This window comes from Tursiops truncatus, chromosome 1, assembly GCF_011762595.2.
Source record: "Tursiops truncatus isolate mTurTru1 chromosome 1, mTurTru1.mat.Y, whole genome shotgun sequence".
Classification (NCBI taxonomy): Eukaryota; Metazoa; Chordata; class Mammalia; order Artiodactyla; family Delphinidae; genus Tursiops; species Tursiops truncatus.
The window spans coordinates 5683182-5702423 of record NC_047034.1 but is presented as its reverse complement, the minus strand read 5'-3'; the positions used below and the strand labels follow the sequence as shown (position 1 = coordinate 5702423).

Sequence of the window (19242 nt, the reverse complement as noted above, 5' to 3'; positions counted from 1 at the left end):
AAATTATGGAGTAACCCTATGGCAGTCTTTTGTATTTCTGAATGTAAACTCAACAACATTTAGATTTACCATTTCCATGGCATGGTAAGCAGAATCACCAGGATCTAGGCGTCCTAGTCCAAATCCTTTGTTCTTTCCAGAAATAAGCCCATCATGATGTTAACATTTCAAAACTGTTGCTTTTTCATAAAGCGATTACTGTATAGAAAAAAGAATTGTAGATTTAACTAAAGCCTTCTAGGTGTGCTGAACTTTTGTTTTCAGAGATTTGGAAATTATGCCAGGGTGTGTTTTTGTTTCCTTTTGAGTTAATGAATGTATGTGTATAAATAGAGTTCTATTTTGAAAGCAGCTGATAAAGACATAGAGGGTATCTATCTGACAGAAGAATAAGAACTTCCCTGTTGGGCAATCCCTGTGACTATTTTGACAAACAGCAATAAATAAACATGAATTGAATGATGATTTAACTTCAGACTGCAATTCTGTATGACAGAGGACAAAATAAGTGGATGTCAGGGATTTGTAAGTTATTATCTGCTAACCTCAACATACACTTTTAAGAGTTTTTGCTCATTTTGCTTTTACTCATTAGTCTTTTGATTTAAAAAAAACTATAGTCTCCATGATAGTTAAAACTTTTTTAATTGTTAAGGATTAAGTCATGCTTATTTTAGAAAGTCTAATTTTAAGAACTATAAAGTACTTACAAATAAAGTATTAAATTTATTTTAAAATATCACATATATACATATATGTTGTATATGTAAATATATACATTATCTGTATATATATATGCAGATGTAAACAAATATGAGAAAATTGTATGTTGATTTGCTATTGATATTTCAGAACTAGAAATATCAAAGATCAATATTAGAAATGGATTTCATTACTAATACAATATCCATTTCTGCATACCTATCTATAATTTTTCTTAAAAGTCTAATTTGAGAGAAGGACCTCATTTGAAGTTCTGCTGTATGGATTTGCATTATATATATGCCATAAATAGTTATCAATTATTTAATTTTTTCATTCCAAAAAATGTATCCAACAGTTTATTGAAAGGGTCAGAAGAGTTCATGAATTTGACTGAATATATGAAAGGAAAGAAGGTAATTAACAGCAACCTGTCCTTCCAATGTCACATAACTCCTTTTTATCTTTTGTGTTGTAACACACAGGACTCTCACCACGAACCTCTCCTCCATCTAGACATTAATGTTTATGAAGGTCAGAATGAAAATATTATATGTCATCTAGCTCTACCTGCTAGGTCTTTGCTCTCATTTTATAAATGGCAGGAATTAATTGATTACGAATGTCAGCACCACATAATTACAATGGAAAATTATAATTCCACCTTGAATCTCTTCGTGCTTTTTAAATGACTACTATTAGCAAAGCACCAAAGTTAATTTCATATTACTTTTTAGTTTGAATTTGGAGCACATACATTCACCAATGCAGATTAATATTTTGGCCAGTTTATGCATTTGTACATACTCTTGTACTAGCGGAAGAGATTTCATTAAATTACAAAAAAACACCCACATGCCTAATTTTTTAGTATGTCACTTTTTGCGTATCATATTCAACATTTATCACATACTTGAATACTAAAGACCTTAGAAGATAACATCTTGGATGTTAATTTACTTGATTTTTATTTTATTCTTCTAGGTATCCAAAATCCAGATTTGTCAATCAGAACATATTTATAGAGCACCTATTCTGACAAGAAGATATACTAATAAGCCATTAAAAGATGCCTCCTCAACATCTTATTCTATAGTGTCCATCACTACGCTAGTATTTTCTAAGTAATTTAGGATTAAGTGACCAGCTATGTGCAAGATCTTTGAGCTTCGTCCTCTAACTTCAAAATATTCTTTCAGGCACCATTTTCCATCTCCTGTGCTCTCAGAAAAGAACAGAATGTATCCAAAGCTACTTAGTAGTCCTCAACTTCCTGTTCTAGCTTATTCTTACTTTTTATAAACCTTGCTTCATCCATCATTTTTTCCTGTCCCCTCTACTTGCTCTCTTTAAAAGATGCATATTTTTATCATCGTGAGGCAATCTTCCACCTCATTATATTGCCTCTAGGGAGCTCCTGTACCAGTCAATCAACATTCTTCATTTGACAGTTTTACTCTCAACTGTATTCCATTGAAATTGGGCTCTTAAGGATGAATAACAAATGATCTCCCAAATTGTAAACCCAAAAGCCTTTCTCAAGCTTCTTACTAAACTTTCCAAGGTTCCCATGCTTTCATTTAACACTTTCCTTCCCTAGACATTTCTAACATCCTATTTTTCTCATAAATATTAAATCAATCCATCTGTATTATTTTTGGAAGGCACTCACTCTTTTCTTTCTACACTTTCTAATTCATCAATCTCACCTTATTAGACACTGGCCTTATGTTCTTTAGGCAGAGTTAATGAGAGTTTTAAAAAGGAAGCCAGCGGAAAAGGTGAAAGAGTTTGTAAAGACTTCTTGCCCTGAATTTTGGATTAAAAAGTAGTCTAGGGAATGTTATCTTCAAAACCTTACGTTATGAAGTGAGAAAGAAATTTATATGGTAGATAAGAATTCCCCCAAAACAGAACCTTGAGTGCACTTGTTGACGTCGTACATGCAGAAACTGCGAACTGGAAATCCGTGATGACTATGACAACCATTCTGATGACTTTCCACGCTTCTATTCCTCTGTCTGTCCTCATTGCTTGGTTCTTCCTATGGACACACTATAAGCATCTTCATTAACGTGGGCCTTCTCTTCTCCATTGGCTACTATCCCATCCTTAATGGACTTGCATGCTTCCTTCATCATCTCTATGGAAATGACTGTCAATTCTTAATAAATCTCTCCTGCAAGTCCCAGATCCTCCTTTTCAATTGCCTGCATGTCACAGCTATTTGTCCAAAAATACCTCAGATTCATCATTTCCAAAACCATTTCCATTATTCCACCTATCTCGACCCCAGTCTGATTTTTTTCTTGATGTAACTTTTCTTGGTTTTACTGCCTTGTTCCCAGTCATTTGGATTTAGGAAATCTTAAAATGATTTTTGACATTTTCTTCTCCTCATCTATTTCAACTAATCAGTTGATGATTTCTTTAGTTTCTACCTTCATGACTTATCTTGCATTGAATGTATTCCTTTCACCCAGCCAAAGCTTCACTCGAAGTTTTCCTTTCATACTGCAAATGCATCTTAACTGAGCATGTAGTTTTCAGTGTCATGTCTCTTTGACCTGTGCTGCACAGATGTTCTGAACTAATACTCCTAAAACTTAGTTACAATTATAGAACTCTCGTGTTCAACATCCTGCATCAACTTCCCACTGTAAGTTGCCGTACAAGGCCCTCACTATATTGTCCCATCTTTTTCCACCAATATTTTCCTACATATGCCATACTCTGCCCAAACCTAAGTAGTTATTCATTCTTCCAATTTTATATGCACATTCCTTCTTTTATGCCTTTGCTGATTCTATAAATCCCTGATGTTCTGCCTTTTCATCTTTCTTTAGTGAAGTTACTGATTCAAGGATTCTGCTTAAATCAGTCTTTTCACCTCTCTCTATGAAGCCCCACAGGACTTTATTTGCACCTCATAGGAAGTACCTATTATTCAGCCTTGTATTATTATTGTCTATATAATTTTCTCCTGCCCACTCCCCTTTCTAGATTGTAAATTCACTGAGAAAAAAACAATGCACAGTGTGGTGCTCTTCATCAAATAAGAACTTAATAAACATTTGTTAAATTGGGTTAGCCAAGCAAACCTTCGCCAAAAATGAAGGGAATTCATTAAAATAATTCCTAACAGACATGTTTTTCTCCCTCAGTGTTTCCTGTACAGATCAGGAGAAGAGATGGAGAACAATAAAAAGCCAAACCATTCCATCTGCTTGTCTCATATGAGCATGCACGTAATGGGTAAATTAGCCCATGGGAATTAGCGAAGTATGTTTAAGCCACCAAGGAAAACATTACTATGTTACCACAGCTTTTTGTCACATACTGGAGAGGTTCAAAATAGTTAAAGGGGTTTAAGAAGAGCTTGCTTTATCCCCAGAGTATGAATTATAAATAGAGGAATACTGGGTCAATGCTAGTAATGTGTTCTACCAGCAGAAAACTTCTAATTAAAATAACTTACCTTATAACTGAGATAACCAAGTAGTATTGTTTCAAAGAGACTTATCAATGCCACTGAAACCTAAAATATAAATTATACCTTAATGAGAAAATCCAACAAAATCAAAATATATATTCTGATTACAATACTTTTAACTTTATAAATATGTGCATATATGTGTGTATATGCATATATACTCATATATATATATCATATATGATATGTGTGTGTATATATATATATATATATATGTATGATATAGGAGGTGCTATGTGGCACTTTAATTTCTATATACAGGTGGTAGGCAGCAGGCTGTTCCAGGCACTACAGCTTAGTTTTTATAATTTCTAATACTCCTCAATAAATCTTTTTAAGTTTATTACCACAAATGTAAATGTGGGATTGGAACAGTCAGATGGCTGGAATCTTCACCATATGTAAAGAATAGGTTTTGTTTGTGTGTGTATTCTTAATACACACAATCACACACAACTGTCCCATCACAAATAATGCTCTCCCCCAGCCACACCACCACCATCTCAGTACACCCACCAAAAATGGCAGTTCCCTTCAGAAAATAAAAGAATACAAGCTTGGAGTTAAAGGATACTTTCCATCCTATCACCGACTTCAAACAAAATGAAACATCCTCAAACACTAAACAAAATAGTCCATGTCAGCACTTCAAGATACTTTCAGATTTTATTTGAATGGACTTCGCAGCCAATTCCCCTTCTGCCGCTGGACATGGGCATCCTGCAGCCCCCTAGACAAGCTTCCACTTTTCTCTCTATTCTCTACTCTTTATACAGTTTCCTCTGCTCAGCTACCAAAGAGCTATGATTGCAACAGAAAAAGTAACCAGTAAAGACATCCAAATTATTTTGTGTTAAAGACCCTAAGCACTTCAGGAGACAGGAATATAATCAAAATAAGCAAGCATCAACATGAAATAACTGAGGTAACAAATATATTTGTTCATAGATTTGTGAGAGTACAGTCAATCTGCATGGGAAGGGCAGATACCATAGAGTTTTAGATTCTGACTCCTGTTGGAATGAAAACTTTGATTTAGGTAAAATATAAGGAGAATTTTAAAACATATGAATGCATGACAATCTAAGTAAAAAATCTAAGTAAAATAAGTCCAGAAGTACATACAGTAGACAGACAGTAAAATAGAAATTTTTCACTTTTTCAATTTTCTCCACAAATTCTCTAAATCATAATCTCTTACTTTTTCTAGAGGTACACATTGTTAGATGATCTTGAGACCACTTTTAGCATGAATTGCCCAAAATCCTATGTGAAAATGAGTGTTTTTATTATTTTAGAATATCACTATCAGATAAAAAGCAATTTGAACAGATCAAAATATATTTCAAGGTCATATATAACTATTCATAAAAATATTAACTTACTTTACAAGTGTGTACGGCACTGAAATGAAAGTCAGTAAAAAAAAAAACATAAAACACAACTTGACTTCAATAAAATACAAAATATGCAGACATAGTAAAGACTTGATTCATAGTTATAATCACAATGCATACATAATTAAAATAATTCATTGTCACATATAAAATGTACAGACCTCACAATCAACCTGACTTTAAAAGACAACCCAAACATTTGATTTTAAAGTATTTCAAAGGTTGTTTATACACAGCGAAACTTGAGTCCTTCCATTTCTTCCAGACTCAACTGTTTTTAATCTTAGAGACTCTACTCTTTGAATGATTTTTGCTTTTGAAAAACAATAGAAACTAAAAAGTATCTGCAGGAAAGAGACACGAGTAGAGGAGATGGGAAGTTGTAAAAAGTTTGCCTGGCATGAAATTCAACAAAAAAAGGAACAAAGATAGATCCAGAGGACTCCAGGGAACACCCCAACAATGTAGGTCAGACACACTGTGCTCCACAGGTTCCCTTACTCCTTCTTCAAGACTCCTTTTATGCCAGGGCACACTTTTTGTTTCATTTACAAAATTATCTGCTTAGGGACCAAGCTCTTCCTATTGGTAATGCGAACTGTTTGTTCATTTGTTTATTCATTTAACAATTATTTATTGAGATTCTACCATGTTCCCAACATTGAGCACAAAAGGTAAAAAATGCAAACATGGTTATGGGCTTTTGATTAATTTTTCAAAGATGATATAACCTAAGACTTTAGGAATGCCTAAAGTAGTTTGAGGAACTTGTTGTGCCTTCAAACAAGGTTGGGTTTACTTTAGTTTCCTTCAGATCCTCAAAAGCTTTCTGAAGTCTAAACCTGATCATGAGGAAATTCTCAAAAGGTAGAATGGAGGGCTCACGTAGACATGAAGAAAGGAATAAAAATTTTAAGATGTGCATCAAGATTAATTAAACAATAAACGAAAACTCATTTTTAATGTCAAAACTTTTCTCCCCAGTAGTATTGCTCAGTAAAATATAAATAAATCCAGAAATATAGGAATACAACAAAATTGTACATAACCTGTAAGCCCCATAAAGGTAGACTTCTGTTCACCCAAAAGATATGAGACCTATGAAAAGAATAATAAGACATTAGTTTTTTTTTAATGAAAAAAGCATTCATTTTTACATTTTCACTAAAGTTGGAAATATTTAAATGTTGTTACCATAAAAAAACAATAAAATACCATAACTAAAATTAGAAAAAAGATCTTACATTGCTTCAATTTTCTTTTTGGTAATACTCGTCTCTGTTCCAGGAAAAAAAAAACCCTTTTTAATTTTGTTTTCGGTCTCATGTTAATCATGTAAGAAAAGACAATGGGCCCTTATTTAAGGAGTGAGGATGGCCAGGGTAGAAAAACTCAAACCACCTGCTAATCAACTCTCTATTGAAAAGCCACTTAAGACTCTTCCATAAACTCTAGGACTTTGTTATTTTTTTTTTTTTAAATATTTACCAATCCCATTTTATTTTTTATTTATTTATTTTTTGCGGTACATGGGCCTCTCACTGTTGTGCCCTCTCCCGTTGCGGAGCACAGGCTCCGGATGCGCAGGCTCAGCGGCCATGACTCACGGGCCCAGCCGCTCCGCGGCATGTGGGATCTTCCCGGACCGGGGCACGAACCCGTGTCCCCTGCATCAGCAGGCGGACTCTCAACCACTGCACCACCAGGGAAGCCCCGGACTTTGTTATTTTTAACACAATGTATCGGCAACACACATTCAACAGTTGAAATAATCAGAAGAAAGTCAGTGACTCAGATTGCAGAGCACATTTATATTCAGATTTGAATCTTTATAAAATATTTAATATATCACCCAAAAACCTGTGACTGAGGTTAGCATAAAACATTATGCAGGGGCTTCCCTGGTGGCGCAGTGGTTGAGGGTCCGCCTGCCGATGCAGGGGACATGGGTTCGTGCCCCGGTCCGGGAAGATCCCACATGCCGCGGAGCGGCTGGGCCCGTGAGCCATGGCCGCTGAGCCTGCGCGTCCGGAGCCTGTGCTCCTCAACGAGAGAGGCCACAACAGTGAGAGGCCCGCGTACCGCAAAAAAAAAAACAAAAAACGAAAAAAAAAAAACCATTATGCAGGACAAGGAGTAATTGTCCTTAAATGTCTCTTAAAAATCCTATTATCTCTGACGTTAAAAATTGTTTATAGTCTGCAAAGAACACCATACATTCTAATGTCCTACTAGTTATAATTTCTCACTGTTTATACCTCACCCTTACCTACATCATTTGGTGTACAGTTGATTTAAATACTAGTCATTCACAGCAATACACTCTACTTAGGAAAAGATGGAAATAGCTGTATTACACTGCCCAAAATATGCAAATAAAAAACATACAAAGCAGAACAAAGCCTACTCACTAGAGTTAGGAAGTATTCGAGGAATCCCATAAAAGACTGTGTATTTTTAAATCTTTGAATCATTTTCTTTTTCATAATATGTTAAACAAAAATAAAGGGCAAGAAACTCTTTAAAATTCTTGTTTTAAAGAGAATTGCAAACTTAGAAAACTATTCAAAGAAATTACCAAGCATATTAGACTAAAGTACTCTTTGTGATTCTAGAATGTAACATCTACCTGGGTGATTAACATCTTCAGTTGCTCCAAAACAAACCCGTAACCTTTCTCACCAAAACAGGTCCTCTCAGGTTTTCGCATCTCAGTAAATGGACCCAAATTCCATTGTGTTTGGTTAGCCGAAGACTTAGGCATCGTCTTAGATGCTTTCCTCTCCTCTATTTGTAAATACTTAATACATGAGTCACCAAACCTTTTCAATTCTTCCCACCAAATATCTGTAGAATGTATCTACCTCTCTTCATCTCCACTACCACAGCCACCTTAACCTAAATTAATCATTTTTTGCAACTGGACTCTTGCAAAAGCCTGCAACTGGAACCCTAAACCTCCTTTTGCCTTCTACAGTTTTTCTCCAAATTACAACTACAGAGATTCTTTCTAAATGCACATCATCACATCACTCCACTGTGTATTTTTTTAAAGCATTTCCTTTTTTAAAAAAAATAGTTATGTATTTGTTTTTGGCTGCTTTGGGTCTTAGTTGCAGCATGCGGGATTGAACCCACATCCCCTGCATTGGAAGGCAGATTCTTAACCACTGGACCACCAGGGAAGTCCCTCCACTGTGTACTGACACTTCACTTTTGTCAAGATAAGGACCAAAACCCTTGACCTGGCATTCTGAGACTTTGTCAACTGTGACATGGTCCTTCCTATCACAGCCCTTTTCACATGTTCTTCCCTTATCCGAGAGCTCTCAGCTCAACCCTCTCTCAGGGAAACCTTCCTGAAGGCTTCCCCTTGATGAATGTAGCCAATGAATCTCCATGTGTAGCCATGTCACTCACCATACCTCCCCTGCCACTCATCTAGGTTGTAACCTTGTATTTGTTTGTAAATGTATTTCTTGAATAGTTGGCGCCTCACTAAACTGCAAGTTCCACAGGATGAAGTAGTATGTCTATTTCACCCACCATTATGGTCCTAATGTCTTCCCAAGTACGTGCCTATACTAGGCTAGGCATTCAAAACAAACAAATGGATGGTGCCAGTAAAAGCAAATTGTGAGTGATGAACTCAGCAACACTGTCATTTCCAGAACACATCTCACATATGTTCTCAGTAACATTTGAGAAATCAGGCCAAAATACAGTATGCAGGAGCAAAGAGGGATAATACATATGTTTTTTTGCAGATAGAAATGGTATGCTACAAAAACTATGAAATAATTAAGGAGATAGCAATCTCTGTAAAATCATAAAATAAATTGCAAATAAGATGTTTGAGAACATTTTCAAAAAGAGATTGGTAATTAGCATAGATTTACTAAAAGCTAGTTATCAAACTAATGGCCTTTTCTTTGATCTGACATTGTTTTAATAGGTCTTGAAAGATCAGATACTTAAATTTAAATAAGACTTTGAAAAAAAGATTTTTTTGGACAAGACTGTGCCATGTGGAATACGTTTCATGATCCTTAAAAAAAGTTTCTACAAGACTGTAATATGTAAAGTTTGATAAAAAGTAAGCTCTCCGATGGAAAGTCATCTTTTACATCCATTTACCAGGGACTAAACTGAATAAATGCATAGAAGGAAAATGTACACATTCTAATAAAAAGCTAGTGCCCAAACTCTCCTGCATAAAATAAATTTATCAAGAAAAAAGAATGTGGGATCTGATCTGCACAGTCCTAGAGAACCATCAAAACAAACAAGAGTTGAAACTGAAACTAGCAGACAGACTAATTCCAAACGAGGCTTCAATCCCATTGACAAAAAAGCACTTGGAGGAAAGAAATCCTGTACAGAAATATTTATTGCAATATTATTTAGAGCAGGAAAGTAACTGGAGTCTACCCGACCAACAAAAAGAGAATAGTAGTAAGTAGGCTCCTCATCATTAACAACAGCAAAAATACCATCCCTGAGAAAAAACTCACTGAAAAAAATGATGTAGATAATATTGTCATAATTGTATCCGTGTGAGTGTGTTACGCGTATACGTGTATAGATAGAATTTACAAAAGATTGGTGGTCAAAATACTAAAAATACTTATTTCTAGGTATTGAGATTTTAGGTAACTTTTACTTCCTTTTCCTTGCCCTATGTATTTATATGGCAATAATCATGAACCATTTATAAAGTCATAAAAATAAATTTCACTTTTTACAATTATAACAATAAAATAACAAAAGCAAACATAAAAATGAAATTTATATCACTCAGTTATTCTAAATTAAAGTAGGCCTATAAAAAAAAAAAGTAGGCCTATAGATAAAATCATGTTGAAGCATCATTATGAAAACTGGAAGAACCATATCAAACAATGGAAATAATGAAGTTAAATATGGAAAATTAATAATATGCAGCCCCAGCCACTCTTCACAGCGCGCTTATTTATGGTGAATAAATACCTCTCCTAAAGGTAAGAAAAGAGCTGCTGAAAATGTCAGAACTGCTTTGGCCACAGAGGTGGAGGTCAGGCGGTGAATATGTTAACCGGAAGAATCAAGCACCTGGTAAACATGCGAAAGTAACAGGGTCACCACACGGGGCAGAATTCATATGAAAGACTTGTGGGTCACAGCTCAAGGTGAACTCGGGTTGCCAGAGCTCCAAACACAGAAGGCAAGCTAGTAGTGTATTAACGAAAGTGTAAGATCCTAAACCAGGGAGGAAAATTATGACACTCGCCTAACCATAACAAACACTAAGCAATGAGTACTACCTGTGGTTCTGGGTCCACGTTTTGAAAGACAGACAAAATTTAGCATGTGACCAGGATACTGAAGCATAGGAGAGTCTTGACAATATATTAGGAACATTTTCCAATAGCCAAATCCTTTCAAAACTCAGGTATACTTTACACTAACTGTCGGGGTGTGGACGAGAGAACTAAATGTTGAGCCTTTGAGAGAATGGAAGTTAAGAGCCTTTCCATCTGACACACACGGGCTGAGGCAGAAGTGGCTTTCCATCTATCAACATTCGTTCTCCCCTTCCACGGTACAGAGCTGGGTGCAAAAAGCGACTCTTCATCAAAAGGCCACATTTCTCAGGCTTTGTGTCAAGGTATGACATGTGACCGATTCTCAAATGAGATCTGAGTATGAAATACAAGTAAGAGTGACGCTCCTCATTTGTCGGCCAATAATTTTAACAACTGTATGTGCCTTTTCCAATGCTCTCTTCATCTTTCTGAAAGCTGACTGCGAAGGATTCTAGGGTCTTAGGACAGCACATAGCCACAGAATGAAAGTGGCTTGCATATATAATATTGAACTTACCATGTTATAGTGTTTGTGTGTGTGTGTGTGTGTGTGTGAGTGTGTGTGTCACCATATGGAGAAGTATACTGACTAAGAGCACCAGCATTAGACTCTAGTAAACAAAGAAATTCTTTTGAATTTTTGGGTTTACATGTTACAATACTTGGAGATGCTTTAATCTATACTATAACCAATGTATATGAGAGAAGAAAAGGTCTACATTATGATATTCAATCTTATTGGTCATCAGATATTTAAAAATACTGTGAAAATTATATTCCTTCTTTGAATAGTTGTTACCCTAAAGAAGAAATACCCTTTAAAATTGGAATGTCATCTCAACACACTTGTTGCTCTATTAGGCACTGATTTTAAATGTAAATCCAAGTACCATAAAATATAAGACATTTACATGCTTCTTACTTTTTTCTTTATCATTTGATGTTGAAAATTAATAATCACTTCAACAACTTTTAAAGTGGGAAAGGATGCGTGAGTTTTGACCCATTGAAGAGCCACCATAAGCACCAGCAGGCAATGAGTCAATGCAGATGATTCAGCTCTCAATGAAATTCATGAACTACATGCTGGATGTGTTTCCTTTGCTAATGCCTTTAAATCATTTACTACAAACTGGGTGTACATGAGAGCTTGTCATTTGCACAATTCCATACATTAAGAGTAAAATTCTTTTCATATCCTTCAGTTTGTCCACACCTGCAACATTTTCATATCAGTTTGGACTCCTGGGACTTAAAAATAAAGCAAAGCGGCACAAAATATCTTCAGCTTTATTATGTCAGAAGCTCTAATTAAATAAATCTCTTTGCTGAATTAGCCTGATTATTTTAAAATAGAGCCTGTGCTCATAAGGGCCACTGCTGTTTTTCATTAACCAATATTACATTGACAATGGGAACCAAACAGAACATTGTATTCAAAATAGAGCCCTGAGTTTTTTTGTTATATTTTTTCATTGCGGTAATCTGATTTTTCAAGTGTATATCCTCTGTAATTACAGTTGAATATTCTTGCTAATATGGCATAGAAGTTAATTATGGGAAACTTTGTTCCTCTTAATGTTTTCAAATAATATTATCTCACTTTTTATCACCTGCCAATGCCCTTTTACTCTTAGAAGGATTCTATCATGCCTCATTTTATGATTCCCAGGTCTCTCTAAAGTACATTTTATTTATAAATCACCAAGTTTTAAAAACAATGCTGGAGGGTTTCTGGAAGGGTTTGAAATGTGATCCATTTTTAATAACACATAGCCAGAAAATGTAATAAATGTAATACTAACTGACATCTCTAGGCAGTGATCTTCAATCATCTGGATTGTGCAACATTATCAGTAAAACCATTGAGCATAATTCCATTAATTCAGCAACATTCACTGACCCACCAAGTCCTATGCTAAATATGAAAGCTACAAAGGCAAATACAACATGGCCCTTGACCTCGGTGAATGTATAGAGAGAAGAGAAGTAAACGGTGAAATCAAGGGCAACATGTTAACTGTGGTGACAGAAATATGTGGGGGACACTCGCAGAATCCCCAGAAACCACTCCTAACCCAGAGTGGCACTGGGTTATAGGGCATGATGTCAAGTGAGAGTGTCAGATTAAGTTTTATCCAATAAATTGTGGTCCTGAAGGTCCAAAGGTCCTGAGGTACGTTGAAAAAGAGTGAATGAGGAGGGACAGGAGTGGAAATCATGGGCCCAAGAACTGGGAGCAAATGTTCAAAGGCCCAGAGACAGTGGAGAGCAGAGTATAGGTAAGTAGCTTCAAGTAGGTCAGCATGGCCAGACTAAGAGGCTGGTGAGGTGAAGTAAACAAAGGATCTTCATTTATTCATGCTCACCCATTACTCAATCAGTACTCACTTGTTTAATAACTACTAGTGCCATATGGTGCCAGCCTCTTTGGATTCAGACAACAATCTGTGCCCTTGTGAAATTTCTATTGCAATCTACATGGAACACACAGAAAACAAAATAAACAAGTAACAGACATACCCTATGTGAAAGAGATAAAGGCAATGGAGAAAAATGTAAAAAGAAAGGAAAAAAGAGTATTCAAGAGAGTCTTGTGAGGTGAATACAATTTTAAAAAGGATGTTTGGGTAAGGCTTCACTAAAAATTTGATTTTGAGTAAATATCTGAGGAAATGTGCCAGAGTTACCTGATGCAACTCCAGACAGAGGGAATAGCAGGTATGAAGGCCCTGAGCTGGCAGGGTGTCTGGTGTGACCCAGGACCAGAGAAGAGGCCAACGTGACTGGAGCAAAGTGGGTGGGTGGGGGGTTGAGTAACAAGGAGGGAGATGCAGGGAAAATGGGGGTTCTTATAGCCATGGCAGGTACTTTGGCATTCAGAGCACAGCTGTGCCAAGATCTGACTTATACTTTAAAGGAATACTGGCTGCTTCACTAAGAATAAACCAAAAGGGAGAAAAGGCAGAATTAGCAGGACTAATTAGGAAGGGTACTGCAGTGATCCAGAGGAGAGAAGATGGCTTGGCCAGGATGGTAGCATTGAGAAGTGATCGTATGCTGAACTATCTTGAAGGTAGAAATGATGGAACTTTCTGCGCATTTTGCACATGCTGCAGAATGTGAGGAAAAAAGAGAAGTGAAGACTTACTGACTCCAAAACATTTGGCCTGAACAGCTGTTCGGATGAAGTTGCTATCAACCGAAATGTAGGAGGCTGTGGGTTGAGCAGGGTTTGGGGAAGGATGGGGTTGCCATTCACTGAGATGTAGAAAAGCACAAAAGTCGACTGGAACATGGCAAGTTTGCAATGCCTATTTGACCTCCAAGTAGAGAAGGTGAACGTGTAGTTAGAATTTGGGGAGTGGCAGGGAGGTGCTGGCTTCCTGCAGACAACAAGTTAATCAGGGATAAAAAAAATTACTGCTGAGGTTCTCAAAGTGGAGGTCAAATAGGAGAGAACTTCTGCTTCTTTATATGTAAGGTAGGAAAAATAACATTAAGTGTGTATTGAAGGAAATAACATATATAAAACAACTAGCCCAGAGCCAGAAAATACAAGAACTCTAAAATATAAAACCTTTTAAAGGGCTGAAAATTTCCTGAGGGTAGTTAATGTTCCTTTTCGTACCTATGTCTTCATTTACAGCAATATGAATACATACTAAGTATTCAAAACAGATATAGTGAAATATCCATAATTATATTCATTGAATAAATTATATCATAAAGGATTATCATGTAAATTATTACACAATGAAATTTCACTTTTTAATCTTTATCTCCAAACCCTTTAACACATATGAAATCATTTTCACTATCTAAACAAGCTGAAGAGTAACCAATTCATTTAAATGCATATTATGACTTCATTTTCCACTTAACTTTGACCTTTTTTTTTCTTTACTTTTCTTAGGGCGAGCCTCCACATGAAAAAATAATTGTACAGAAGTTAGTCATCAAATTCGTTTTCTGCTTTGAAAATTATTTTCAATTTTGTAGGCTGGACAGAGACCCACAGTAGTTTTGAGATAATAATTATTTAGGCCATTACACACCCAGTCCCCCTCCCTACTGCTTCTAGCAAAAGACAGAAACTAAAAGGAAAACCCATAAATGAATAGAAATGCAATTTAATAAAAGCAACATGATAACGAAGGGAAAAGTAAGTTAAAATAAATCAATGTCATTTAACTCAAATTAGATAAAGAACTACACAAGCTAAATCTGCGACTTGAATCAGGCATCCCAATAAATGCTGATATGTTTCTATTCAAGAATAAATAACCAGTTTTGTTTTTGTTTTGTTTTGTTTTGTTTTAAGATTCCACATGTGAGATCATACAGTATTTATCTTTTTCTGTCTGACTTATTTCACTTAGAATAATGCCCTCAAGGAACCTTAAAAAAAAGTAATGTCTAGACTATAACTGAAAATACTTACATAACTGGTATACAGTAGAGTAAACCTTTTTGGAGTATATGTGAATCAAGAACAGAAAAGTATTTGGGTCTTTAAAGAGACTGATTCATTTCAAACAATTAAATAGAGTACTTTGACTAGCAATAAAAATTGTATGGGTAGGTGTCAAGTATTAGCATTAGACAAATAGATAAACGAAATAAGAGATGTTTTCAAAGAAACTACAAATACTACATTGATGTATTAACTGAAAACCAGATCAATTTAATTGTGACAAACACCTAAAATGTCCTTGAAGAAATAAATTCTATACAACATTCTTTAAAATTATACTACAATTCAGGAGGTGATTCAAAATGGCAGTGTAGAAAGATCCTGAACACATCTCCTCCCACGGACACACCAAATCTATTGCTACATATGGATCAATTCCCTCTGAAAAAGACCTGAAAACTAGCAGAAGTGTTCCTCCACAACAAGGGATAAAAGGGCCACAATGAGACACGTAGGAGAGGCAGAGATGCAGTCTCATCAAAAACCCCACCTCTGACGCAGTGACCCATGGATGGGAGGAATCTCACAATACAGCACTTCTCCCTGAGAAACAGGGAGTCTGTGCCCCACACAGACATCCAACCCTTGAGACCTGGAGAAATGAGCCCAGAAAACCACCAGCTTTGAACACCAGTAGGACTTAGGTTCAGGAGACCCAAAAGGCTGTGGGGTACTAGAAGTCTGCTCTTAAAGGTTTCACATGCAGACTAACTCACCCTAAGACTCAGAGAAAAGGCAGCAGTTTAAAAAGCACCTAGACCACATATGTAGGAGATTCATTAGCCAATCTTAAAGCAACTGCCAAGGGCACAGGGCTCTCTTTGGACATCATCAGGAAATAGAGGCACTGGTGGGTGCCATTTTTGTGTTTCCTCTCCTTGCTAGCATCACCCACACTATCTTGTGGCCCCAATGAAGCCCGTGGGTGCAGAGCGTCAATACAGGTGATGCCCCTTGAGTACCTGGCCCTGGTGGCCAGGGAGGCCTGCATTTCTGGGCCTCAGGAGATTGAAATAATTAGGCATCACAGCTACCACCCCAATGACATAGCAGACTGAAACACACCCCCAGTTTTCCACTAAAAAAGGCCCATTTTCTTGTCCTAGAGCCTCAGTGCAAGGAGTAGCTTCAGGCTTTCCACACATCTAGGGGTTACAGAGGAGCTCTCAGGGAACCTAGGCTAGGGGAATGCCATCTTTGCACCCTCCCAGGCCTTGCTACAGCTCACCAGTACCTCCCAGAAAAGAGCATATACACTCGTCTACAGCCCTGACTTTTGCAACTGTCACCTCCAAATTACCTCGTTTGAAGGTCAGTAAAGATAACAACAGTGGTCCCACCAGACTATATATATTTGCATATTTTAAAGCTGCTGCCTGAGAGTCTGGCTTCAAATCAGTCTGAAACTAGGGGCTGACTGAGATCCCTACCTTTGAACACTGATAGGGCTTAGCACAACCTCAAAATCTGGAACTTATCAAGAATAAACCACACTGCTTAAACAATCACAAAGATTTGAGAGACCACCAAGAGCTAGGGCAAGGTCAAACAATAATGTTCACTGCTTACACAATAGAACTCCTTCGAGACTGGGTGAGGTATCCTCTTTTGCCTAATACATAGAAACACAGAGAGGCAAGCAAAATGAGGAAACCAAGGAATATGTTTCAAAAGAAAGCAAGATTAAAAAAAAAAATCCTTAATGAAATGGAGATAAGTAATTTACCTGATACAGAGTTCAAAATAATAGTCATGAAAATGCTCACCAAACTTGAGAGAAGAACAGATGAATACAGTGAGGACTTCAACAAAGAGATAGAAAATATAAGAAAGTACCAAAACAAAAGTCATAGAGCTGAAGAATACAATAACTGAACTGAAAAAATGCAGTAAAGGGGTTCACTAGATCAAGCAGAAGAAAAAAGAAAAACCAAACTCAAAGATAGGATAATGGAATTCATTCAGTAAGAGCAGCAAAAAGAAAAAAAGTGACTAAGAGTGAAGCCAGCTTAAGAGATTTACAGTACACCATCAAACAGACTAATATACACATGATAGGGATGACAAAAAAGGAAGGGAGAAAGAAAAGGGGCAGAAAGTTTATGCCAGGAAATAATGGCTGAAATTTTTCCTAAGCTAGGGAAGGAAACAGACATCTAGGTCCAGGAAGACAAGAGAGTTACAAATAAGACAAACCCAGAGAGAGACACATTACAATAAAAATGTCAAAAGTTAAAGAGAGAATATTAAAAGCAGCAAGAGGAAAACAACTTTTTATGTACAAGGGAACCTCCACAAGACTACCAGCTTATTTTCAAGAGGAAGCTTTGCAGAGCAGAAGAGAGTGGCATGATAGATTCAAATTGCTGAAAAGAAAAATCTTCCAACCAAGAATACTCTGCTTGGCAAGGTTGTCATTCAGAATCCAAGGGGAGATAAAGAATTTTCCAGACAAGCAAAAGCTAAAGGATTTTATCATCCCTAAACCACCCTTAAAAGAAAAATAAAGGGACTTCTTTAAGCTGAAAAGAAAAGGCACTAACAAGTAACAAGAAAACAAAAGAAAGTAAAAATTTCACTGGTAAAGGTAAATACACAATAAAACTAGTGGACTGACCATTTATTAAGCTATTATTAAGGTTAAAAGAAAAAAGTAGTAAAAGTAACTGTAACTACAATAATTAGTTATGACATACATAAAATTTTTTAAATGAAAAATATGCTATCAAAAACATAAAACGTGGATGGCAGTGATAAAAATGTAGAGTTTTTAGAATATGTTCAAACCTAACTTGCTCTCAATTTAAAAGAGACTGCTATATGTATATGCTGTTATATGTGAACATCATGTTAATCACAAAGCAAAAACCTTCAGTAGGTATACAAAAACAATAAAGAAGAAATCTAAACATAACAAAAAAGAAAGTCATCAAAGCACAAGGGAAAGGAGCAAGAGAAGAAGAAAGGAACAGAGACAAACTACAAAAATAGCCAGAAAATAAGTAATGAAATGGTAATAAGTACACACCTATCAATAATTACTTTAAATGTAAATAGAATAACTTCTCTAATCAAAATACATACAGTGGTTGAATGGATTTAAAAAAAACTCATCTATATGTTGCCTCAAGAGACTTACTTCAGATGTAAGGACACATACAGACAAAGTAAAGGAGTGGAAAAAGATATTCCATGAAAATTAAAATAAAAAGGAAGCTGGTGTAGCTATATTTATATCAAACAAGATAGACTTTAAAACAAAGACTGTAGTAAAAGACAAAGAAGGGTATTAGATAATGATAAAAAGGTCAACCCAGCAGGATGATATAACATTTGTAAATATATATACACCCAACTTAGGAGCATCTAAATATATAAAGCAAATATCAAGACACCTAAAGGGAGAAATTGACTGCAACACCATACTTCCATCAATGGATTGATCATTCAGAGAGAAAATAAAGAAACATTAGTCTTAAATGACACATTAGATCAGATGTATTTAATACACACATACAGGACATTCCATCCAAATTCAGCAGAACATACATGTTCAAATGCACATGAACATTCTCCAAGATAGGACACATGTTAGATCACAAAACATATCAGAAGACTGAAACTATACCAAGTACCTTTTCTGACCACATGGTATGAAACTAAAAATCAATTTTAGGAAGAAAACTGGATAAATCACGAATACATCAAAATAAAAAAACATGCTACCAAATAACCAATGGGTCAAAAAAGAAATCAAAGAGGAAATAAAAAATTATTGTGAGACGAAAATGTCAACACAGCATTCCAAAACCTATGGAATGCAGCAAA

General features: G+C 36.0%; 1 protein-coding gene across 4 annotated transcripts in view; it reads right to left on the bottom strand.

Moving 5' to 3' along the window:
- The window catches only part of KCNT2 (potassium sodium-activated channel subfamily T member 2), a 372171-nt gene that overhangs the window by 232576 nt on the left and 120353 nt on the right, over positions 1-19242 (bottom strand). For 2 of the 4 annotated variants that reach the window (XM_073800198.1, XM_073800201.1), the window contains exons 4-5: positions 6642-6690; positions 4181-4240 (exon numbers count right to left, since the gene is read on the bottom strand). In XM_073800198.1, coding sequence (XP_073656299.1) covers positions 4181-4240; positions 6642-6690 — 109 coding nt within the window. Of the gene's footprint in view, positions 1-69; positions 335-2619; positions 2758-4180; positions 4241-6641; positions 6691-19242 lie in introns of those variants that run through there. The other 2 variants (XM_073800193.1, XM_073800203.1) reach the window with 2 other exon arrangements.